Raw genomic sequence first — 24,524 nt, forward strand, 5'->3', positions numbered from 1 at the left:
TCCCAAAAATGTTCACAAACTGGAACACCCACTTGCGGGTTTGCGATGTTTGGGAGCCAAAACATCCGAGTACCAAGGCGTTTGACAACCAAGGTATGACTGTATTCAATTAAATAATTATAGGAGCAGAATGGCTTCCTCTCCTCCCTCCACACATGCACTATGCCATCCCCAAATCTGCTACGAGGGTTGGGGGAACCCCCAAACAGATTTAAAGGGGTGCACAAATGGGAAGGGAAGTCCCACTGTGCAAATGGAAGTTGTTCCGCTCATGCATTTACTTAGGTGTGTGCTCATAGACTTGGCAAGCTCTGAATTGTGTCCCAAAAGGACAGATAAAGGATGCCAGCAACCCTCTGGAAATTGCTTTATGGCTTGCACATTCTGGGCAGTGAAGCAAGCCTTCCCCCGGGTTCCTACTGCAATCATGGTGATCATTCTTCACGCCTTTGCTAGGCAATAATGCCTTTTGCTGTTACCTCATTTCCTGCTCCCGGCAGGAAACTCTTCACAGTGATGGTGCGCCCAGGAGCAGGGAACGGTGCCTCCATGACGCTGCGCATGAATGGGTGCACAAGGGCTGGGGACATCTCACGCCTCTTCTCCACTTCATCCAATATCTGCATGAGAAGAATTTACTGTTACAAGACTGGTTCTTCCTGGCCGCAGCACAAGTGAGAAACAGCTGGATAGCTCAGCTGGTTATAGCATAGTGCTTATAGCACCAAGACTGCAGTTTTGATCCCCACAAGGGACAGTTCCATATTTATTATAAAAATTTATTATTATTATTCCTGCATTGCAGGGGGTTGGACTAGATTATTCTCAGGATCCCTTCCAACTCAATGATTCTATGAAAGCAGAGAGGATTGACACTTCAGCACTTCAGCTGATGTCCTCTCGTAAGATGTGCTGTGTTACTGGCACATGATAATGGCACATTCATTTCCCTCCCCCAGCACAGATGTGTCCTTCATTGTAATGGCACAACCATCCAGAGAAACCAGTTTCCCAAGTTAATTCACCAGAAAAGTGAGTGAGTGAGTAAGTCACCGTGTCACCAAGTGTGGGCGGACCCCACCCACCCAGGACACACCCCTAGGTGCATCCCCCCAGTTCCACCGTCCTCACATTCAATTCCTCACTCCTTCACCTCCCCTAGCTCATTGTGAGCCACTTTCAAAGTTTGTTGTCAGCATTCTTCCAGACTCCAGCCGCCTACGCTTCCTTCACAATACTTTATTAAGTCGTGTAATTGCGTATTTAAATGTACATACATCCCATTTGTTTTCCATGGCTGTCTCTTTCACTTTTCTAAGTGGCCACTAGTGTGCCTGGAGTAATACTGATCGTGTAATGAGATCTGAGATCTTACTGTATGTTACACTGTGCATCTCAAGGCAAATGAGGAGGCGGCAGTTTTACCCTGGGGACAAAGCAGAAGTCAATCTAGTTCAACCCCCTAATCCTACAAAAAACAATGAGTGCGCATTTCCTCCTTGCTCATGAATTCACACCTAAAATCCATCAATATGGTGCATGGAGGTTGTAAATGGTTCAAAGAGAAGGCCAAAAGACGCTTAAAATTGAAATGCTATTAAATGTTAATGTTCAATTATGCTTTCCTTTATATCACTGATAATATTGCAGAGAGCAGTTAACAGTTTATCGAAGACAAACCTAAGAACTGCCTTGCTGGATGAGACCAATGGCCCATCTTTCTCTCACGGGGGTCAACCAGATGCCTGTGAGAAGCCCACAAATGAAACATGAGCACAACAGCACTTTCCCCACCTTGGATTCCCAGGAACCGGCATTCAGAGATATACTGCCTCTGACACTGGAGGCAGAACATAGCCATCGTGGTTAGTTGCCTATGGGAAGTCCAAAAGGAGCTGCTGGCAAACAATCAGGATGCTTTGTGCAAATCTCACAGATAAGTTTGGCAATGCCACAGCAACTACATATAATGAAGGACGTGAATCAGAGTTCTGGTTTTGACCTATAAAGTCTTAAACGGCTCAGGGCTGCAGTGCCTCAAGGACCGTCTGTCCCCTTATGAACTGACCCAGACCCTGAGATCACCATCTGAGACCCTTCTTTGTGCGCTTCCTCCACAAGAGGTCCAGAAGGTGGCAGCACAAGAACAGGCCTTTTCTGCAGTGGCTCCCCATTTGTGGAATGCCATTTCCTGGGGGGGTTCGCCTGGCGCCTTCATTACATATCTTTAGGCACCAGGAAAAAAAAATTCCCTATAACCAGGCCCATAACATTCTATGTCCTTTAAAACGTGTCCTTTAAAAATTGTTTTGCTTTGTTTTGTTATGTATTTTGTGTTCTCATGTTGTACCTTTATGTTGTGATCTTCAGATGAAGGGCAGTATACAAATTTAATAACTGAAAATGAAATGAATGACAAGCAACAAGCATTCTAGGGAGTGGACAGCTGTTATGTGATGAAGTCTCTTCAGAATACATTACAAACCACGTTGAACGAATTATTGTCATTTTGCCAGTCTGCAGCCAGCAAGGCAGTTTTCTCTGCAGTCTTCCTCAAAGCACTACCCTTCTCTTCCAGTAAGAAGGGAACTGAAAGCTTGTTTCTTAAGAGCTTCTTTAAATCAAGAGACCACATCCTTTCCAGCCACAACTCTGGGGGCTGGGGAAAGCGGGGCTGGCTTTGGATTAACCTTTACTGGTGCTGATTTTGCTTCCACCCCACTAAAGGTGCATGAAGATCCAACCCTTCCCCTCATTTCCTTCACTACAGGGTTGAGGAGCCTGTAGCCCTGCAGATGCTGCTGGACTACAACTCCCATCATCCCTGGCCCAGCCCTGCTGGCTGGAGCAGATGGAGTGCAACTAACTGCTGTGGAGCCACGGGCTCCCCACTCTGGTCGGCAGGTGCTGTGAAAAGATGTGCTATCCCAACAACCAACAGCAACCCTAGAAAGGCATTTTACCACTTTCTCCATGAGGTCCAGGCCAACCCACTCACCTTAGAGAAAAGGTTGAAGCAGCCGAGGCGACTCACCATGCAGTATACCTCAGGCAGTCGTTTGCCTTTCCCTTCTGGCTAAAAAGGCGACAAGAGCAGACCTTTAGGTGCAAAGCAGTGGAACATGCAAGAAGGCCAGACTGCTAAGGATCTCTCACCCTACTGTCACCTGAGCATCCCTGGTTTCAACTTCTAAATAGTGCATCTTCCCTCCACCCTCCTTTTCCTTCAATATGCCAGGCTTAAGAATTATTTGAAGCTGCTCAGGCATCTAGGCTGCTAGCCACTGCAGTGGCACTGAAAGCCAATCTGTCCGCAGGACTGTGGACATGCACTCATCCTTCACCTGCAGCTGCAGAGCTTTCATGCTAGCATCCAAGACAGGGAGCTACTTACCAGGAGCTTCTTGCAATATCCGAACCAGCGGCTGCCATCCTCACCAGTCAGCACAAAGGAAAATGTTTCGCTGGGAAAGAGAAAAAAGTAGATTGCCATGTTTACTGAGCGAGCACAGCAGGAGTTAGCCTACCCTGCAGAGGGCCCCATCTTCACAACGTTAATTTCACTGCTGGGCACAAATGACACAGCGCTTGTCCAGTTCCTAAATCTGTTTACAGCAGATATTTCATCAGTGTGCTGCCTTCCAAGATCTCCACCCGCCCAGAAATGACCAGAACTGGCCGCCAAGAGATTACCTCCTTACCCCACCCTTGTTTGCAAGGGTCCCACTGGGGTAGGTAAGCAGTTCATGGTCAGCAATATCTAGGTCACTGCGACACTGCAGTGAATTGGGGGAAGGGTGGGCAGAAAGTAACAAGCAAATAAAAAGATCGCTACAGGGTTGTAGTTTTGTTTGTGCTTTTAAACACTCTTTTCAAGGAAGGGTATTTTTTTAAAAATTCAAATCAATTTCTTCAACTAGCCAAAAGGACACGCTTCCTAACGCATCTCAGTCTGATTGCTCCAAAACCACGTGAAAGGGGAGACATGTCGCCCTTGCCAAAGGCAACCAACCCTACCCCTCAATGCTAATAGCTTCTACTCCCTCCTCTATATGACATCCTTTTATATATTTGAACATGGCTATCATATCACCCCTTAACCTCCTCTTCTCTGGGCATGTTCAGCCTGGAGAAGAGGAGGTTAAGGGGTGATATGATAGCCATGTTCAAATATATAAAAGGATGTCATATAGAGGAGGGAGAAAGGTTGTTTTCTGCTGCTCCAGAGAAGCGGACACGGAGCAATGGATCCAAACTACAAGAAAGAAGATTCCACCTAAACATTAGGAAGAACTTCCTGACAGTAAGAGCTGTTCGACAGTGGAATTTGCTGCCAAGGAGTGTGGTGGAGTCTCCTTCTTTGGAGGTCTTTAAGCAGAGGCTTGACAACCATATGTCAGGAGTGCTCTGATGGTGTTTCCTGCTTGGCAGGGGGTTGGACTCGATGGCCCTTGTGGTCTATTCCAACTCTATGATTCTATGATTCTACTCCCAGGGTCACTATTCAGCCGTCAACAAGAGATACCCTAAGAGATGGAAAACCTCCCAAGCAGCAGCAAGGGACCTCGGGCCTGCAAGACCATTTCCCATAAGTCATGCCCAACACCTGCTGTCATCATTTGTTTATGTATTTGAACAATTTATATACCACTAAATTAGTCATCTCCAAGCGGTCGGTGTACAGAAGACCCAATGCAATAAGACTAAAAATGTGTTAAATTTGTAATATCAGAATTCAGTTTAGAAGCCTGCTGGAAATGAAAGAAAAAAGGCTTCATTAAGCACTGGAAGTTCAAGAGAAAGTGACATCGGCTGTGGGGCGGTTTCCTGCCGAAAGGTGCCGCTGACCTACTGATCAGAGGCGCCTCTAAACCCCTGTGCCTTTGCAAACTGATTTCAAATCTCCTGGGCAAAGGAAGTGGGGTGTGAAGACATAAACAATCAGCCTGCTGAGCTTTGGCCACACCGGAAATGAAAATGTTATTCCTGATGTCATAGTGACATTGGGTAATTGACAGTTTGGTAGCCACACAGGGTTTGGAGGAGGTCAGACCCAGGCTCACTGGCTAGGTCCAGTTCCCCACCGCTGCTCCCAAGTAATCCAGCTCTTAGCCTAGATCCTCGCTAAATAAAAACAATCCATTATACAGTCTCTCACCTCTTCGACTCTGATGTCGGGCACCAGTCTTTGGGGTCAGGAAAACAGAATTTGGGGATGACCTTTAGCCTCTCTTCAGTGTCCTTAGACTGCCGAAAGGGGTGGTCAGGCTGCAGAGGGAACACACGCCACGTCACTGAACACAGCCAGGCAAGCAAAGAGTTTTCTCTCTGGGTGCAGACATGGGAGACTATCCTCCAAGCACACCTAACACCAGCCCCCCTCCCACATCAGTTTTTCATCATCTCCTCTCCTCCAAGACCTGCTTTTGACTTGAATACCTTGAAAAGGATACCCCACTCCCCCCAAATAAAGTAAAAATAAGTTACAATTTTTCAAAGGCAGAGGAGCAGTTTCCAGGTATGATCAGATCCATTCTGCAGTAAGAGTATGTACCGTAGGTTACTGATTTCCTTCAGAATTCATTAACCAATTTCCAACAAATGTTTCCAAAGCAGTGCTCAATTAAAATATCAGAAAACAGAGTGTATAATAATAATAAAAATAGGCATATGAATATATACATGCCTTTCTATTTCCTGATTAATTTACAGCATGGCCTTCATTGTAAAAAAAACACACCCCTGCCCACTCCAGTCTAGCTTGCTTTACTGTTGAGACTAGTAAAGGCTTTCCAGGAGCTTTGCTTTACTGCAGACTCCCATGCAAGGGAGTGACTGGCACATTGTTTGGAAACAGCACTATTTTCGGAGCTGGCGATAGCCTGTAATCACTGTGCTCATGTTATAATCATTGCCTCGTAATTACTAGGGCAATGTTTCCTGCTGGATCCCAGCCTCAAAGACCCTCCCGTGCAAATCTTGTTAACATCCTACCAAATATCTCCCAGGCAGAGGGAAGGCTAGCAGACTGGCAGGGCGCCATCCACTTTGTCAGCAGTGGCACAAAGAGAAAACACACACACAGAGAGAGGTCATGGGAGGCGGTGGGATGTTGCTCACTGTGCCTCCTGAGCAATGTAGGCCAACACATCCCCCTCCCTGTTTTTGTTATCAACAGCAACCAGGATGAAGTCAGCGCTGCTCTGGGATTACTATTAAAACTCAGTTGCACTTCCTCTCTCTGTCTGCGGGCCGCCCCCAGCAGCGCAGCACTAGAAACTGGTGCATGTTTTGCCCAAACAAAGCTGAGCTTCTTTTCTGGCTCTCTGGCAAAGAGCTGAGCGATCGTTCAAGCCCAGATTTTGCACAGGGGTTTGGGCACAGCCAGCTAGGTCAGCACTTGGGCATTTCCACTAGACCACAGTCCAGCAGGCAACGTTTCAGCCTGAGGACGGAGATACATGTTGCTCCCCAATGCATGTAAACATGTAAAGCCCGATGGTTGCTTTTCTTAGGCAGGAGTTTTGGACTGGGAGGGGGGGTGGAACTGGAGAGGGAGCATTCAACCCTTTCTCTGCCCCCAAATCAATTCTCCATCCAAGCTGCTTGCATCACAACACCTCCGTCAGATTCCAGATGTACTTTTGAGGAAGCAAGCATGCATTTTAAACCGCATTTTAAAAAAATGTATTTTGGAGGTGCAATTTATTTCAGGCGATGTAGGCCGTCTTTGACTGTTTTAGAAATAAAACAGAAAGGTGGGGTTAAAACATCACTTACAGATAGATAGACTAGAGATTTATAGAGGTTTATAGGGAAATTGTGTAGTTTGCATCTCCCTCCTGAAGCTGCATTTTTTAAGGAAAAGCAGCTGTCGGACTCTTTTTGCACATATTTTGCATCTGACATGCAATTAGGCTCCAATGACTGCCACAGAATCAATTTCAGCCACCCACTGTGCTATGGGCCTTTCATAAGTCTCATTCCCTTACAAGTCACTGAGACTACACAGTGGAATTATTTTAAGAGATACAAAAATGTCAGCTAAGGACTCACAGACCAGATAGTGTACTTGTGCTTCTATTCATCTCAGAGTGTATTATACTGCTACAACAAGAGCAAAGGGGCCCACAATACATATTCAAAATAACATTAAGCTCTGGACAATGGAGACAGACGTTCGCATTGCTATGCCACTCACCTTGCTAGGAAACTGCTGTATAATCTGTGGGGTGTATGTTGCATCTGATGGCTTCTTCTGTAGTGACACCACCACAAAGAGCTCAAAGAGCTGCTGCTCCTGGAACTCGATGAGGTCCCGCTCCAGAGTCTGGTAGTGTGGATTTCTCTTGGACTGAGCCTGTACCTGCAGCAGGCGCTTATGGCGACCTAAGGGAGACAAATGACCTCTTAACTGCTAAAGCCTTTTATCCTGAGTGAAGGAAGGGGAAGCAGCAACAGAGAGTAAGAAGGTTGAAGGGTTAGGGGCAGATTAGCCAACATGGTGCCCTCCAGTTCTTGTCGAACTCCATCTCCCATCAGTCCTACCCAGCATGGCCAAAGCTCAAGGATTATGGGAGATGTAGTTGGGCACACATTTGGAGGGCAATACATTGACCTGGCCTGGATTAAGGAATTTGCTCAAGGTCATGCAGACAGTCAATGATAAAGTTGGGAACAAGGCAAGCTCTGTTCTCCCGCATACCAGTAAAGGTTGGGAGGAGCAGTAAGCAAGAGACAGCTTGGTAGCAAATTAGTTACGCTGCCCAATCTGAGGCAAAACATACTAACATCTGAAAGCTACAGCACAAGGACAGAACTGGTTTCCTCCTCTCCACCATAGTGAGCTATCATAAAGCATCCCATTCTGAATGGGATTGGAGCAGTATTCAAAACTGCACCAACTGCAGTGACTTAGGCTTCATGCGGCCTGCATGTAAAAAGTCGCACTTCCTTTATTCCAAACCTGACTGCAATGTCTTCCCTTCCCACCTCTAGCACCTAAGAGAGGGGGCTTATCTGAGTGTCGGGCAGTACTGAGGGTGGGCACTACTGAAGTGTGTCCGTGCTAAGCTACAGGCAAAGCTTTGCAGGCATGGAGAGCAGGAAATGCTGGTGTGTCCAGAGCCACTGGTGCCAGCTTGAGCAGATGAGTCATGGCACAGATCCAGTTTGGAGCCTGTTGCTCTAGTTGTTCTTCCTCCAGTGCTTATATGCAAGCCTGGGATAAAGGGCCAAACTCATTATGTATAATCTCACTCCAGTTACTCCTTTTTTCCCAGCAAAGGGCGTTTCACAATCTTGCAGGACCATACAGAGTACAGAAATGAATGGGCTAAAGAGGCGACACTGGAGATGCCTTTGGGAGGGGCGTGTGACCAGCCTCTTAATATATTTTACCACAAGAAGCTCAGTGACTACTTCATAGCACCATGGAACTGGAGAGAAGCAGCCTCTGCAGCATCTAGATGCCCTAACTCTAACCTGTTCCTTTTTGGATGTCTTCTCTTCACCTTTGGAAAAGGACACAACTGCTTTGGATGGAATCTATTCCCTAAAAGAGTTGGGTTTTTTGAGGGGAAACCTCCCTCCTTTGAGGGAACTCATTCCACACTGGCTCATGTGCAGCAACACCCATTCATGCCTGCCATGGGATTACCAGGTTTCTCAGAGGATTCTGGTCCACTTTCAAGGTTTATGCAGAGCAACAGCTAAGCTTGTTGGGCTTTGCTGTTGCCCTGTAAAAATCAAATGTGCCCTAGAACCTGTCAAACAGTCACTAGGGAGAGGCTACCCTTCGCAAGAAAATAGTAATAATGACAGACAGGCTGTCTTTCAAGAAAGCCTTCCATAGTTGCTGATTTTCCCATCAAGCAACTGGAACTCCAGAGTTCATGAGGACACAGTTTGAAAGCCACCACCTGAGCTCTAAACATGTCCACTTCCTTCAGATATTTTTTTCCTGTCGGCCACCCTAATCCTTTATTCTCTTCACTGGGATCCTAGGCATGAAGTCCTCATGCCAAAGTTTTAGTAGACATAGCTCCCAAGCAAGCTATGCTCTCCCAAGTACTGAAAGAAATATGCATCCCCTGAGCTCCACAAGCAGCCAGAAATGGGGAACCGGTGACCCTCCAGTTGTTAATGGTCTACAGCTGCCACCATCTCTGATGGCCAAGCTGGCTGGAGGTAACATGAGTTGGAGACCAACAACATTCAGAGGGCCCCAGCTTCCCATCCCTGCTCTAAGCATTCATAGTGAGCCCATTTTTCCACAAACAAATGGTCAATATTCCAAATACTCAAATGGTTCACAGAAGCTATATGCAGCCTGGCCATTTCTAGTAAATATACCAGCAGGTGATCCAGCAGCTATAATTATGCCCCATGAGCTGGCTCAGCCCTTGTGACTCACTCACTTTTTGGCAGATTCTCCGGTTCACTGTCATACCCATTGGTTTCACCTGAAACGATAGAGAATTTCCATCAGAATTTCCCAGCTCGGTGGGAATAGGAAATGCTGGAAGGCAATTGACGCACTAATGACCCATCATGGGCCTAAGGGCACCAAAAGCTGGGCACAGGTGCAACATCTGGCAAAAGCATCTGCTGCCACACACACTCCAAGTGTTAAACAAAGCAAATAAAACTCATCATATGGTTTTGAGGAGGCATCTTCCATGTTGTGCAATGTAAGGAAGCATCACCATAAATTGTTTAGCACTGCTAGGCAACTTGACAATGCTGATTTGCAAAATGCAGGTCACACAAAGAACACATGGCTCTTTACTAGGCAGTTCAGCACATGCCGGGAAGAAAAGCCGCATAGAAAAACATAGTAGCACAGTTTTAAAAAAACCAGGGACTACTTTATTCTTCTGCAATTTTAGTACAGAACCTTCTACATTATCCTAAGGTCATTAGAGGAAGGGCAGGATAAAAAAGCAGTAAGCAAATATTAAACATAATCAATACTCAAGAGTTGGCAGATATATGCTTACCCCCACCAATGTTTGGATATCTGACTAGTAGAACTTTACATAACTCAAAATCTATACCTCTGGCTGGAGAAACTTCTTTTCCTGTCTGGGCCACCAACTTCACCCTCTTCTTCCCTCGTTTGGAGTCAAAGATTTCCTGAATCTTCAACACAAGCTGAAACCCAAAGAACAAAGTGGAAATCAAAAGGGGCCACATGTCTCCCAAGTATCCAGACAAGGATTGTAAAAGCTGGCCATTCACAGAGCCATGTTGGAAAATTTTGAGGTGGGCAGCTACCAAACCCATGTCAAGGATCCATCTAGATGGCAAACTGAATCATCTGGCCTCCGGAAGAAACATACAAACGTGTAATTGAAAAGGATAACAAGGGATGTATATGGACACTTGATATACATGCCACTAGGAGTCCTGACATGGGCCTGATCTTGGGACCAGGTCACAGGGAGAAGTGAAACCTGTGGGCATCTAGAGAACTTCCCACAGTACTCTGTAGCATGAAGTGTTTGTTACATCTACAGTCTTGCGCAAAGGCACATTCAACTCCATGCACACAGACCCAAGATTCATAACATAGGTTGGCTTGGCTTTCCAAAGGTGTGCCTATTTAGAGGATCAGGAACATGAAAATCTATGTTCATGCTCCATTACAACCATGTTCACCATTCTAGAATCTGATTGCTCATGTGCTACTGCTGAGGGGGAACCACTGATGCTCTGGCCCCCTCATGCATCACTCAGTGCTGGCCATGATCCAACAATGTCTGGAGGGCCACAGATTCTCAAGGAAATGGCAGCAAGGGACCTCCCTTGCCGGGACTGAGGAACAGTTTGGTCCTGGAAATGAAGGGAAGGACTGACCCTTCGAATAAAAGAGAGGGGAACATAGTTCCATATCTGGAGGCAGGCAGGCAGGCAGGCACTTAGCTACTGGGTGCCCCTTTTTTGAGTTACCTACTTTATGTTGCTCTAAAAAAAACCATGCACTAAGAGATGAGTGGTGGTGGTGGTGGCAGCAGCAGCCAAGCCCATCCAGTTCCATATGTAGTATCAGGCATCTCAAGCCACAGGCAGACAGAAAGCTCTTCGGCTCAGCATGTCAAGTCATAACCTGCTGGTGCTCTCATCTCCTGTGGAACTGCTTTGCCGCCTGAAAGGCGCGGCACGCAGGCCAAGTTCCCTCTTGCCCGACTTTAAGAATGCATTCGACATTCCAAGCACAGGCCACAGGGTGGGGACCAGTCGTTCCCATCACCACCAGCAAGAGGCAAGCACCAGGTAAATCTGCTCACAGTCCCAACCCTTTCCCTGACCTCGGCAACCCAAGCAGGGTCAGGCGGGCAGAGGAAGAAGGAACCGCAGCAGCAATCTGCTCGGCTGCTCCTGGGCCAGGGCGGTGCACAATGGCGTGCAGCACAACCCGAGGGCACGGCTGCCCTTTTGCAGGAAGCGCTGCACTTCCTCCATCCATTTCCTCCTGCCTCTCTTCCGCTCCTGCAGAGTTTTCCCAGCCTTGATCTTAATCTGAGAGCTACTTCGCACTTTGAAATGGTAGCCCGGTTACACTGGTGTTTGTTGAGACGAAACATGCAAAATGCCAAAGGGGAGAAGGGGTGTGTGTGCATGCCAGGTAGCTGAGACTTTCCACAGCTTTTTGCCATGGAAGCACTGTGGTTTGGAAACATGTTTCCCTGCCCCACACTTTCTAAGCCAGCTGCCACAAACTCTGGCAGTCAGAGGACCGTCACATTTGTCAGCAGCTTCAAGAACCCAGGAAAAGTGGTTGAGAGCTGCAGATATGGCGTCAGGATGCTGGAACGTAGCACATGCTTCTCTGGTGGGGTTGACCAAGATTCTTTGCCACAGTGTGTTTGGGCATCACTCCAGCAATCTTGTGAGTTCAGAGTGAGAGAACAACATGCATTTTCCCTGTCAGTAAATTACTCCTTTACTTTTGGAGGCTGCTTAGGGGTCTCTGTATGACAAAGGGCACTCATGTGGGACATTTCATCATTCCTCTTGGCACAACGTTTATAATCATCTTTGCACACTCCAAGAAATGCTGATGTGTAACACTTGGAAAAGGCAACAAGTCTGGCCTGGGGAATATGCTAGCCTTCCCTCCTCCTACCCGCAATTCCCTCTGCCACAGAAGAAAGAGATTTCTACTAGGCTGCGTGGGCCAGCTCAGTCCTTTAGCCTAAAGTAGATGCCAGAATTGGGAGCTTTTATTGCTCAGGTCCCTAGCTAGACAACAATATCTGAATCACATCTTTTTTTTGCAATGCTTTCTTACTGTAGGGTTACCAAGAGAACTGGTGTGTATTGTGCACTGATTTTTTTAAAATACAGATGTATGCGAGGTGATATAAAAAGACCCCTAGCTGGACAGGAGTCCAATTTCTCCGGTGCGTAGGCAGCATCAGAAGCGAATCTTAGTTTGCCGACTACACCAGTCATGCATCTCTGTTACTCACTCACCCACGGGAGGGAGCGGCAGGAAACACATCAGGAAAATGATATTCAGGTTTTATGGAACTGTCTCATTCCTAATAAACTGCTCAGCAGCTTTAAGCCACAAAACACTTTGGAGGTTAAAATGTTAAATCCGGAGTAAGCCACTCCAGAGGAATAAGCTACATGAGCCTAGGCAGAATAAAATGAACTCAGGGTCATGTTGAGCCTTTACAAGCAGCACTGATCACTTGTTTAAAATCAGAATTAAACTTCCAAAGTGAATGGGGGTTAGCTGCATATTAACTGCACGTTGCCACATACTGCCTGTGCCCACTTGCTAATCAGCCTGAATAGCTGTCTATGCACAGCAGGGCAGCAGCATCCAAATAAACAAAGGAGTGAAATTAATTCAGGCATGGGCTTCCACAAGGAGGACTAGCTAGCCGAATCTTGCACCTAGATTTGAACTAGGTTGAAATCACTGCTCAGCATTGCTGCAGAGGAAGGGTGAAGATCTCCTCATGCTCAGGACCATTCCCAGAGCTGAGTGGGGTGGTGCATGAGCAGGGAAAGAAAGAAAAGACTCTTGCTCCTCTTGCTGCTCCCCCCCCCCCGGGGTGGGACCCTCAAAGTTTTGAATCGTGCTTCCTCACCCGAGGTAGATTCTTCCTCTTCCTGCTTCCAGCCTCGCCTGCTTTGAAGAACTTCCACTCCGTCAGTGTAACAGGTAGAGTTGTGTCCTTCGGCAGTCTCCCACGCAGGCAGATCCTTGTGGTCTTTAGCTCCAAGGTTTTGCGGTGAAGGAAGTGTGGCTTCGGGGGTAGCTGCACGAAACCCAAAATAAAATAAAAACATGGTTGAGAGTGAAAAGGTTTCACTAGGAAAGTGATTCCCGCTAAGCTGAATGTGGGCAGGCACCAATGATGAACAAGAATTCTGCAAATAGGCTGCCTGCTTTTTATGGTAGTGACAATGAAGTAGAAGTGTCTAACAGGCATGGGAACAATCCCTGGTTTGGAGAAGAACACAGGCCGAAAAGTCCCCTTAGTTGAGCAGTGGGAAAATCTAATTAGGCCTGCTTCCTCTCCCACCACCTGCCCAATTCTCCTGAATTACACACCTGTGCATTTAGCAGTTGTTTAGCTTAGTGACTGTCCTCTTCCCCTAAAATCATTTGGGGGCAAAATAGCAGCTAACACAATCTCCCTGATTTGTCACTGGAGAAGCAGGGAGTGGGTGTCATTTCAAGTCAGTTATAATGGGAACCAAGGACACAGGCTTTAAGTGCCTGCCAACACCTTTTCTTGGCTCCTCAAAAGTTGTTGGAACTCCAATCAGCCCCAGCCAGCAAGATCAACAACTCAGGGCTGGAGGGCCATAAGGATGGGAAAGGCTAGCATTGTGAATGCGCCTCAGGCTCATTCCTTCACAAGTGGGAGGGATGGAGAGGAAGTGTCAGCTTTCAGTCTTGAACAAATGCACTTCCCTATTTTATAGGTGGTAAAAGCACAGTGAGTAGGAGGTCTGAAAAGGGAAGCATACACAGGTGCACATGTTTAGGCAACAAAGTGCCTCCCCTGCACTGCTACGAAGACCCCTGTGGTGCTGTAGATACTGGGCATATGGCTTAATCCCCAGGCAGCACAAGCTCCCCTCCGCAAAAGAGTACCCTAGCGCATGTGTGTGGAGGTATGCTCCTAACCCACAGCTCGTGAATGCGCTTCAGCATGCATGCACAAATTTCCCCCTTCCTCTTTTGTTCCCTGCATGGGGAGTGCAGAGTATTGTCTTCGGACAAGGAGAGATCAAGCTAATGCTAACACAGCATAGCGAAGCAGCATTTTACTCTCTAATGGTGAATTCACAGGCGTGCAATCTTCAGTCAATAACAGCCAACAGTGGTCAAAGCCACAGTGTCACAGGTTTGCAATCACCCCAAACACACAAAACTTTTCAATGGAAGCAGTTCAAACACTTAGCTCAACGCCACTGAGTCTGTGCATGTCTGAACTTATTCCATCTTAGTCAACTGAATTCCTGTGAAGTGCAGGGACAAAATCCAGCCTTAGGTGGGGATGCAGAGAACAGACATTGAGAAATGGACCTTCACCTTGGGAGGCTTGATGGTGCTCCGGGCAGGAGGCAGCTTCCAAGCAGAGGGGATCCTCCAGAGAGGCTTCACTTTGATGTCTTCATACAGGTTCTCCTTAGCAGGATCTAGGAAAAGGGAGTATCGTGAAGGAGAGAGGCAGAATACCAACATGCTTGCAACAACAAAAGGCACAAACTGGGACCATGTCTATAGCAGAGGAGCGGAACCTCTGGCCCAAAAGCCAATCCTGGCCCACCAGGGGTCCCAATTCAGCCCACAAGGACCATTTTCCAAAACCACAGCCACCTGTCAATCAGCTGATGGGCAGGGGGTGAATTCTACCTTGTTCTGCTATGCAAGCAAGTAGCAAGGAACTCATGCACAGAGCCAGTGGCTGCAGATAGCAGGTTTCAGCTCACCACCTACTGGTTGATGGGGGGCGGGTTCAGTCCTGCTGTGGAGCTGAAGCCCAACCACACAGGCAAAACTTGGCAGGTGGGAGGGACAACCCACCTGTCATTAAGATGTCAAAGGTCAAGCACAGGATTTTCTTGGTACAACAGACCAATACAGCTACTGTTTTGAAAATGATTACTCTCTGGCTTTGGTATGCTACATACACATACACACACACACACACAAAACAAAACATCAGAAATGTATCAATTTGTTCTCAGAGAGCTGAGATGAAAACATTCTTTTCCCAAAGCTTGTACAACCAGGAAAAGGCTCCTGAGAATACATCAATTATTTTATCAATTATCAGATAAAATGTGGCCCTTCAAATTGTTCTGAAACTACACAGAAATGGGGTGGGGGAGAAGAGACACTTAAAAAGAAAACAGGAAAAATAAGGAGGAAATGAAGAGGACTGAAGGAACTCTGATACGATGGAAGAATGGGGCAGCTTGAGCAGCTTTGGGGGCTGCATAAAATGGCATTAGGGCCCATAGGGTGCCTACTTGTGAACTAACAGGAAGGAAATGGGGAGGAAGAAAGCACAAAGCAGCAGCATACTCTGCAAATCCCCACACCCGCTTCTCTTCAATTTGCTGTTTTGCAGCAGAGAAGTGGTGTTTGATATCACTCTACAAACAGGCCTCTATAAACATGTTCAACAGGTCGGCTCCAAACTAGTACAATTCATTTCCTCCAAGTGAACTTTGCAACATACCAATAATGTCCTCATAGAGGTTGTCCTCCGATTGCGTGCAATAGAGGCGGACACTTGTGGTGCCATTCAATTCTTCATGGAGCTTTTGGTACTCAATGGCTGCTAGCCGGTTTCGGTAACCTTGGATGTCCTCAAATTCAAAGGACTTTCTGCAAACAAAGCATAGAGTTGCCTTATCATCACACAAGCCTCACAAGCAATAACTTGCCCGCCCCCTATGTTTTGTTAAAGGGCTGCTGCCCCTGTCTAGAGCTGACTGAAATGTTTGTTTTCCTTTTGGAGAATTTTCAGCATAAAACTGCTCTTTAAGAAAAAGTAGTATTATGCAGCTCTGTCTTCAGTTCTTCTCCGTTCAGAACGTATAAAGACAATAGAAAGGGGTGAGATCATTTTTAACACAATTTCTCTCAGAAATTGTTTTTCATGCCTTAAGGCAGTGATGGGGAAACCTGTTCCTGCCCCAGGAGTTGCTGGACTCCCATCAGCCCCAGCCAGCATGGCCAGTGGGCAGGCATGATGGGAGTTGTAGTCCAACATACATCTACATTTGAACATATGGGTTGTAATAGTCAATTTCATTTAGACAACTATTTAGACTGATTATATTAATGTATACTAAAACAGGAATGATGAAATACTCTTACTGTGAAAAGTCATCTGGAAATTTATTTTTCTTTTTTAATCTATCCCCCCCCCCATTTTTTTCTGTTACAATTGCAAATAGAAATATTGAAAAGTTGGGGAGAACCTTTCTGATTTCCTGATGATGGAAGAATAAATGTGGGGAAGTGAGAGAAGAGTATGCTTAGCTGTTCCCTAAGATAGGGAAAACCGCAATGATTAGTAACAGGACTTGCTACAATGAGCAATATCCACCACGGAGCGGGTGGTGCTATGGTCCAAACCACTGGGCTTCATGGGTTTGCTAATTGGAAGATTGATGGTTTGAATCCGCGCGACAGGGTGAGCTCCTGTTGCTCTGTCCCAGCTTCCGCCAACCTAGCAGTTCAAAAGCATGCCAGTGCAAGTAGATAAATAGGTACCACTCTGGTGGGAAGGTAAACGGCATTTCCGTGTGCTCTGGCTTCCGTCACGGTGTTACGTTGCACCAGAAGCGGTTTAGTCATGCTGACCACATGACCCGGAAGGCTGTCTGTGGACAAACGCCAGCTCCCTCAGCCTAAAAGCGAGATGAGCCCTGCAACCCCATAGTCGCCTTTGACTGGACTTAACCATCCAGGGGTCCTTTACTTTTACCTACTTGCATAAGAGGACCAGAGAGATCAACCTGGCACCCACCTCTTGGATCTGCTTCGGATTCCTCTGCTGACCACTTTCTGCCCAGTGTCATGGGAGGTTGAGGCAGGACAGCCACCATTAGACTGACGTTCTGGTGCCTTCCTCTCGGCATAGCCTCCATTAGGGCAATCTGTGTGGTCCTTCTCAGACAGGTATCGGAAAGTCCTTCGTGGTTTGGGTACCGGATTGATGGCTGGCCGCCCCTCCTGACCTTCAACGTCACAGTAGATGTTCTCCAAGCTCTTTGTCGGAGCCAGGTTCAGCTCCTTCTCTGTTGAGCCACAGCTTTCCCGCTTTCTTTTCAGGTCCAAAGCCAGAGCGAGGACTTGGTCGGGAGGAAGGGCTTCTATCTGTTTCCACAGCTCCCGTGAGGTGTAGAAGTTCCCTGGAGGGAGCCTCTCCCCCTGCCAGTCCGCCTCATCCTCTCCTTCAGATATAACACCATTGGGGAGCTGCTCAACCAAGGGGCTCTCTGGAGCCTCTTGGAGCCTCTCCTCTTCCTCCTCAGTCACACAGCAGAGGCGAGAGTTTTCCCGGAAATCTAAGCCAAGGCTCTGAATGTTTGCTAGTCCTTCTGAATGCCTGCTGTGCCCAAGTCCCACCGTCTGTCTCCTGCTCTCTTGACCATACTTGACCCCAAAGTCCTGGGGCTTCTGTCTTTCCTCCTGGCAACCCCCTTGAGTCCGACCCTCCCACTGAGAAATCTTTTGTTTTATGTTCCGGCAGTGGCTACGAGACAGGGTTTGCACAGCAGTGCGGGAAAAGCCAGGATCTGTGCTGCCCGTGGGGTGCATGGCAGGCAACGTAAGTTCACATCACAGCACGTTGCCTCCCAGTTGCAGTGAGTGAGATTTGTAATTCCAGAGTCAAGATGCTGAGGGTTTCCAGTCAAATCCAGTTCGGAAAGTAATCCAACAACTGTGCTGAAAGGGGAAACATATTCTGACGGCACCCTGAAGAAAAAGAGAGAAACGGGACATCCATCAGAAGGGGTGCAAAACGTATGCTTTGGACACAATCAACCAGTCCATCCTTCAGGTGTCACAAGACACTCTTGGTTTGTTGGTTTGTTTAAATTACTCCAAGGATCTTTCTGTACATTGCAGGAAACCCAGATTTCCAACTGAATGTACACCTGACCTGGAATTCCAGCCTGTCCCAGCTCTCTGACAAGTGTACAATCCACATGTTTGCCTTGTTCACACTTTTTATATTTTTAGGTATACCTTAAAAGCTTAAGCGTATACCTAAATAACCAAACCAAATGTGCGCCTCTGCACATAAGGTAATAACTTCCTGAGCATGAGCAATAAACGGAAGTCTAACATTCCCAAGCTGTGTCAGGGATTGGCTTTGAATACCTCACCCACTTCAGCTTTCCTCAGATCTAGAAATTAAGCAGCCAGGTGAAACTCTGCACCCATCCACCTTTCGTAACTACTAACTATATATTCAAACCTTTTAATGAATACAGCACTTGGCATTTTGAAACGGCATTATTATTCTCATTTTACAGAATGTTTCTATGTTCCTTTTGCTGCTACGACCTATCGGGTACTCTTACTGTGAAGGGATTTGTGCAAAAGCCTTTCTTCTTTCAATCCAGGAAGTAAAGAGAATAGAATGCGAAAAGGGAGAGGGCAAAGAAAAAAAAAGAATCTTCTGGCTAGTTCACTGTGTATTATTGGGTAGCTGCAGAACTGAGGGCAACATAAAGAGAGCCTTCTGGAAAAGACCAGTGGCCTGTCTAGTTCAGTATCCTGTTCGCACATTGGCCGAGCAGATGCCTATGGGAAGTCTGTAAGCAGCACCTGAGTGCAACATCACTTTCCCACTTGTAATTCTCTAGCATTCAAGGGCACACTGCCTCCAACAATGGAGGCAGATTATAGCCAGGGAATTGCATGGGGGACGGGACGGGACTGCAGCCCTTAGTCTAATTTGGGGGGGCAATAGGGGGGAGCCCAGAGGGAGGGTAGGCAAGAAGTGGGAAATGGAAGGGAGAAGCTGAAAGGAGATGGGGGGGAGGGAATTCTCTGCAAGGGATCAATTCATACCACTGGCAAGAGTGATCTGTTTCTCTCTTGGCAGCCTGCTGGGTGGCGAAGGCAGGAGATAGAAGGAAAGAGACACACAGAGAGAAGGGGGTTTCAGAAAGAGAGAGAAGGGGTGGCCCCACTCACTCCTTTTTGGCTCTGCCCCACCCATGCTCACTCTAGCTCTGTCCACCACTGATCCTCAACAGGAAGGGGGAGAAAGGTGTCCGTCCCCCCCAGCGCAGTGGGAAAGCAGCACCTCTTCCACCACCAGATTTTGGGGATCTGAAATACCAATGGTTGAAAGGTGACTAAGTTACAACAGAAAGAGCTGCAGCCCCAGAGTTTGCGCAAGTACTTATGCTTGCTTGGACTGGAGGCCAAGCGGAGACCAGGGTTTTCCTCAGTGTGAAATCCCACCACAACCACAGTCTTCTTTTTCTCAGCAACACTCGGCACACTTACTGAAAAGTTTAACAAGGCCTCCGGGGTCCCGAGGCACAGCTGGAGACTGATGCTGTCTGTATTTCACAAACAGGAAAACAGGGCGAGACAGTGATGCAAACCACCCACCACCACTGCAGGCGGAGGTGGCAGAGGCGAGTCTTGGACCCAACAGAGCTGGTTCACAGGCTTCTGTCTGCCCCACACCCTGCATAGTGATGACAGGGCGATTGCTGTGTTTTCCCATCATTTGCACAGGTGGGTGAAAGAATCCTCCCAGGCCCAGTATTGCTTCAGATCCCAGTAAAGATCCTCTGAAGGCTGCCCAAGATGCTCTTGTAAGCCCTTAAGGTAAAGAAACTGAAGAAAGAGCACCAGGTGTTCTGGGGTTTGCTACAGCGTACTTACTGGTACTAATATATATCTTTGTGGTTATACTCTCCAGGGCAGTTGCACAACACTGCAGGAACAAAACACCCATAATATTTTCCCATCTCCATAGGACAAGACCAGTGCAAGTGTTCTCTGGCACCAACAAATAAACAACCAACAACAACTGAACCACCATCCAGAAATGGCATAAACCAGCAGCAGAGGTCACAGCAGCCAGCAGCCCCTTCTCTGCTCACAGAGGTACCAGGTTGTTATCAACACTCAAGAGAGACCCGGCGGGAGAACTAAGCAAAGCCTCAGGTGCAGAAAGGTTCCTACTTTCAGAGACTTCAGGAGTCACAGATCACGTTTCCAAGCTTCCCTCTTTAACTGGGAGCTCTAGAAACTTGTATAGATGAGTGCTGACGATGGGGGTTCTAAAATGGCAAAGACCCTCAGCATTTTCCTTAGGATGAGCCATGGCTAATTTAGTCCTGATTAGGACAAGGGCATTAGAGACAGTGGGAGCTATCCAGTCTGTGGAGAACTCCTTGCATTGAATTTTAGCTTTACTTTTTGACAGGCACCCCACACCTACCCATATTGCTGCCCACATTGCTGCCCGGTGCTTTGACCCACATGGAAATGCCCACCATTTTGCAAGACCCACCCTGACAGCAAAGAAAGCCCTTCCCCTCCTCCATCAGGCTTTGCTGTTTTGCAAAGCAGCTGGGGCTCCCTTCCTTCCAGGGTTTCAGGAGGTTCCTTTCCAGTCCTACGCAGAAAATTACTATAAATAGGCCTGCCTCAAAGCATCCTGAGCATCTGGGAGTCAGCCTCTTCCACACACCCTTGTGTGGCCTTGATTAGCAAGTAGCAGCAGCAATGTGGCCACTCCCCAAAGTAACAGGCTGGCACTGAGTGATAATTCTCTCTGCCCCCTCCCCAAGGAACAGCTGTTGACATCTCTAGAGATCATGGAGCCCAAGAGAAGCAAGGGGGTCTGGCTAGCTGGGGTGGCGGTGGGAGAGAGACTACAAATAAAGGAACCCAAATAGCGAGAACAGCCTCCAACTTCTTGCAAAATACCCCAAAATGTTCATCATGTTGCCTGTCTGCCTGAAGACATTGCCCAGCCATTTCCTTCCCCGGTAATATGGCACAAATCCTCTCCATCCTGTTCTTTCCATTCAGAGCCAGACATAGGGCTCATCCAGACTTCATTTTGTGCCACACTTTCCAAACACACGTCTGCGCTTTAAAACTGTGTGTCCAAGTGGGTTTTTCTACCCGTCCTGGCGCTTTCCCTGGGAAAACCCACATTTTACTGCTGAATCATAGCAAAAGACAATATACAGAAAACAAGATTGCCATTTGTTCTGATTCAGTGATAAAACATGGATTTTCCCCAGGGAAAGCGCCTGCACACAAAAAACCAACAAACACTCAGACACAGAGCTTTAAAAAGCCCATACCTGTGCCTAGAAAAGTGGCACAAAATGAAGACTGGTTAATCTATACACTCAGCAAAACCAGGTGATCTTTCAGAGACTACCATTCATATTGGGGAAAGGGGTATCCTATCAATGTGTTATGGTTTCCTCATGTAAAAAATACTCCTACACTTTTAAAAAGAGGGGTACCCCATGCAGTTTGGCATCAGGAAGTATGATGATATATCTTTCTGTGCAGAAGAGGTTTTGGTTTTTACATGCTGCTTGAGCTTGAAGTGCTTACAGTAGAGAAAGAATTTTATCATATGTTGTTGTTGTTGTTTTGCTGAAGATGTAAGTTCTGCTCTCTCGCCCATCCCATTCTGTTGCCTCCCCTCCCAACTGTCCTCCTCTGAAGGGAAGCAGCCTCGTCTAAAAGACGGAAGCAAGCACACCAATTCAGCCAAGGCATCCTACAGCAATTTCCAACTATTACTATCATGGAGGTGATTCTGCCATGCTGACATCTTCAGCAGAGTCAAAGAAGGTTCCATAAGCATTTGAACCTGCTGTTAGTCAGACCTCCCACTATAGATACTCCCTGATAATAATTCATCAGTCCCTATTAGGCAGTTGCCCAGGGTCCAAAACCAGAAACAAGCCTGATTGAGGGGGCGGGGAATCCTGTAAGACTTAATCAGGGAAGCAGCACTCTCTCCTACCGAAACACCCCATGCAAATGCTATCTCTACCCCCACATTACCTCAGCAAACATGACCTTGGAAATATGTATTTGTCAAGATAATATGTAGTCCAAGTCTCAGCTCCATCCACCCACATCTGCAAAATGGGAATAATTGCACTGGCCTACTTTACAATGCTCTTGTAAGGATTACTAAGCTAATGTACATGAAACAGCTCAAGCACTTGAAAGCAAGGGAGGCTGGGGGGGCTGTGCTCTTCCAGGTGTTGTTGGACTACCGCTCACATCATTCTTGACCATCAGCCATGCTGGCTTAAGCAGTTGGGAGTCCAACAATATCTGGAGAGCCACACGTTCCCCACCCTTGTCCTAAAGTACCGTATTTTTCGCTCTATAAGATGCACCAGACCACAAGACGCACCTAGTTTTTGGAGGAGGAAAACAAGAGGGGGGGAAATTCTGAATCTTAGAAGCCAGAACAGCAAGAGGAATCACTACGCAGTGAAAGCAGCAATCCCTCTTGCTGTTCTGACTTCTGGGATAGCTGCGCAGCCTGCATTCGCTCCATAAGACGCACACACATTTCCCCTTACTTTTTAGGAGGGAAAAGGTGAATCTTATAGAGCAAAAAATATGGTAAATATTAAGTATTTTTATCAGTATCATCATCAAAGGTTGAAAAGCCATGGGAAACAAAGGAAAACATATGCTACATTACAGGGACAGTGCTCTTAATATGCAATAATTAGCTCTCCCTGCGTACCTACAGTGATATAAATGCAGTAGAGTGGTGGTAATTACTATGGCTTAAACACCAACGTGGATCTTTGTTAACTTATCTTCTGATTGGAGCTGAGCATGAGAAGCTGAGTCAAGTAGTAATACCATGTAAAGCAGGTTCAGCTCCTACAGGTTGCAGCACATCACACAGGTAACAACACAGGACATCATTTTTTTAAAAAAATAACGTGATATAGCCTCATAGATCTTGTGCAAAAACAAGAGCTGCCACATCTGTGTCTCATATGAGCCTTACAGTTTCAAAGCTTAGCTTTGCATGGGGCTTGATCCAGTGCAAGTGGCCTGCACCACACCCTCAAAGAACTCGGCAAGAAAGGGGAGCCTTTCTTCTCACTGAAATATATTTAGACCTTGATCCTCTCCTACTTGCCACCAAAATATGTTACTTCAGTTTCACCGAGAAAACTGAGGGTCTTCCTTGTTCAGTAATGTTGTCAAAGGCAAAGCAGCAGCAACATTCATACACATACAGTAATTCCACCGAGAATACACACAAGCCAGCTACGACTGTTTCCCCCCATCCCAATTAACTATATCGGTTTAACGACACTATAATTTCTTAATACATCCTGGGATCTGTTGCTTTTATGAGAGTCCTCAAAGAGTTCTCCAATATGGCAAAAGAAGATGCTAATTCAAAAAGAAGATGCACAGCACAGCAAGCCCATCATCACAGATGAACTGTCAGATCAGCACACCAGCAAATCAAATGCTAGTTCTCCATCTTGTCTCTCGCCTCCCTCTATCATTTACTCACCCAGTACTCCCTCTTCCTCCTCTTGCATAGCTGCCTGGAGAATACCAGCAAGGAATCAATTCAGCAAGGAATCAGTGCAGTGGGGATGGGTAACCTGTTGCTCATCATCCCTGACCACCGACCATGCTTGCTGGGGCTGCCGGTTGTTGTAATCCAATAATATCTGGAAGGTACTAGATTGTTGAAGGCTGCTCTACCAAGATGCTCACGGTTTATGTTGACAGTGTGGCCAACTTCTAAAAAGAGAGCTGCCAGAGCTTTGTACTGGCTGAAGACCCGACCATCTGTGGTGGAAGCCCAGCTCCTTGGCAGCAAATGTGCAGAATGAGGGGGAGTTTAGGTTTAATAAGCAAGTTCCTCCCATTCCTCCAACTGCAGGCAGCCAGCGTCCTTGAATCGTCTTTTGAAAGGAAAGATACACATGTAGGTGGGTGGAGAGTGGGGTGGATGGGCTGTGCTTACTCCCTAGTGAGGGAAAACTGCTCACAGCCACTACTTAGCATTACTTCACACACTTTCCAAAACCGAGCTCTGGCACTGGGCTAAACCCTGGCACAAATGAAGCCCTAGATATAGAGCCAGTCTCAGCTACTCAAGGCAAAAGCAAGCCACCACTGGCCCCCAACTGGTGCTCCTCTTCTCTACCCAACTCCTTCTTGCACATAAGTCTTCCACCCTCTTTCTCTGGCAGTGGTGGGGGAGAACTTCCAGGATTGCTCCTGGCATATGCATTCCCAAAGCAGCTCACTTAAAACAGCAGGCACCAATCACTTCCAAGATAGAACTAGCCTACAGTAATTGCTGTCAGAAACCTGGGCACACGATACATGTTCAACCCCATCGCCCCTGACTCTAGCAGCTTGAAAAAAGAACAGGCTGTTTGTTGCACCCAAAATCTACAGGAGGGATGAGGAACCTCTGGCACCTCCTTGCCTCTATTCCTCAGCTGTCCTCTGT

General features: G+C 47.0%; 1 protein-coding gene across 1 annotated transcript in view; it reads right to left on the reverse strand.

Moving 5' to 3' along the window:
- Positions 1–24,524, reverse strand: part of DENND2C (DENN domain containing 2C) — a 58,199-nt gene that overhangs the window by 11,511 nt on the left and 22,164 nt on the right. The window contains exons 2-12 of the mRNA XM_028734561.2: positions 17,022–17,974; positions 15,723–15,871; positions 14,567–14,673; positions 13,110–13,280; positions 10,059–10,155; positions 9,420–9,464; positions 7,202–7,389; positions 5,159–5,268; positions 3,395–3,464; positions 2,999–3,076; positions 480–620 (exon numbers count right to left, since the gene is read on the reverse strand). Of these exons, the coding sequence (XP_028590394.1) occupies positions 480–620; positions 2,999–3,076; positions 3,395–3,464; positions 5,159–5,268; positions 7,202–7,389; positions 9,420–9,464; positions 10,059–10,155; positions 13,110–13,280; positions 14,567–14,673; positions 15,723–15,871; positions 17,022–17,815 (1,950 nt within the window). The 5' untranslated portion in view covers positions 17,816–17,974. The remainder of the gene's footprint in view (positions 1–479; positions 621–2,998; positions 3,077–3,394; positions 3,465–5,158; positions 5,269–7,201; positions 7,390–9,419; positions 9,465–10,058; positions 10,156–13,109; positions 13,281–14,566; positions 14,674–15,722; positions 15,872–17,021; positions 17,975–24,524) is intronic.

Source organism: Podarcis muralis, chromosome 5 (assembly GCF_964188315.1).
Source record: "Podarcis muralis chromosome 5, rPodMur119.hap1.1, whole genome shotgun sequence".
Classification (NCBI taxonomy): Eukaryota; Metazoa; Chordata; class Lepidosauria; order Squamata; family Lacertidae; genus Podarcis; species Podarcis muralis.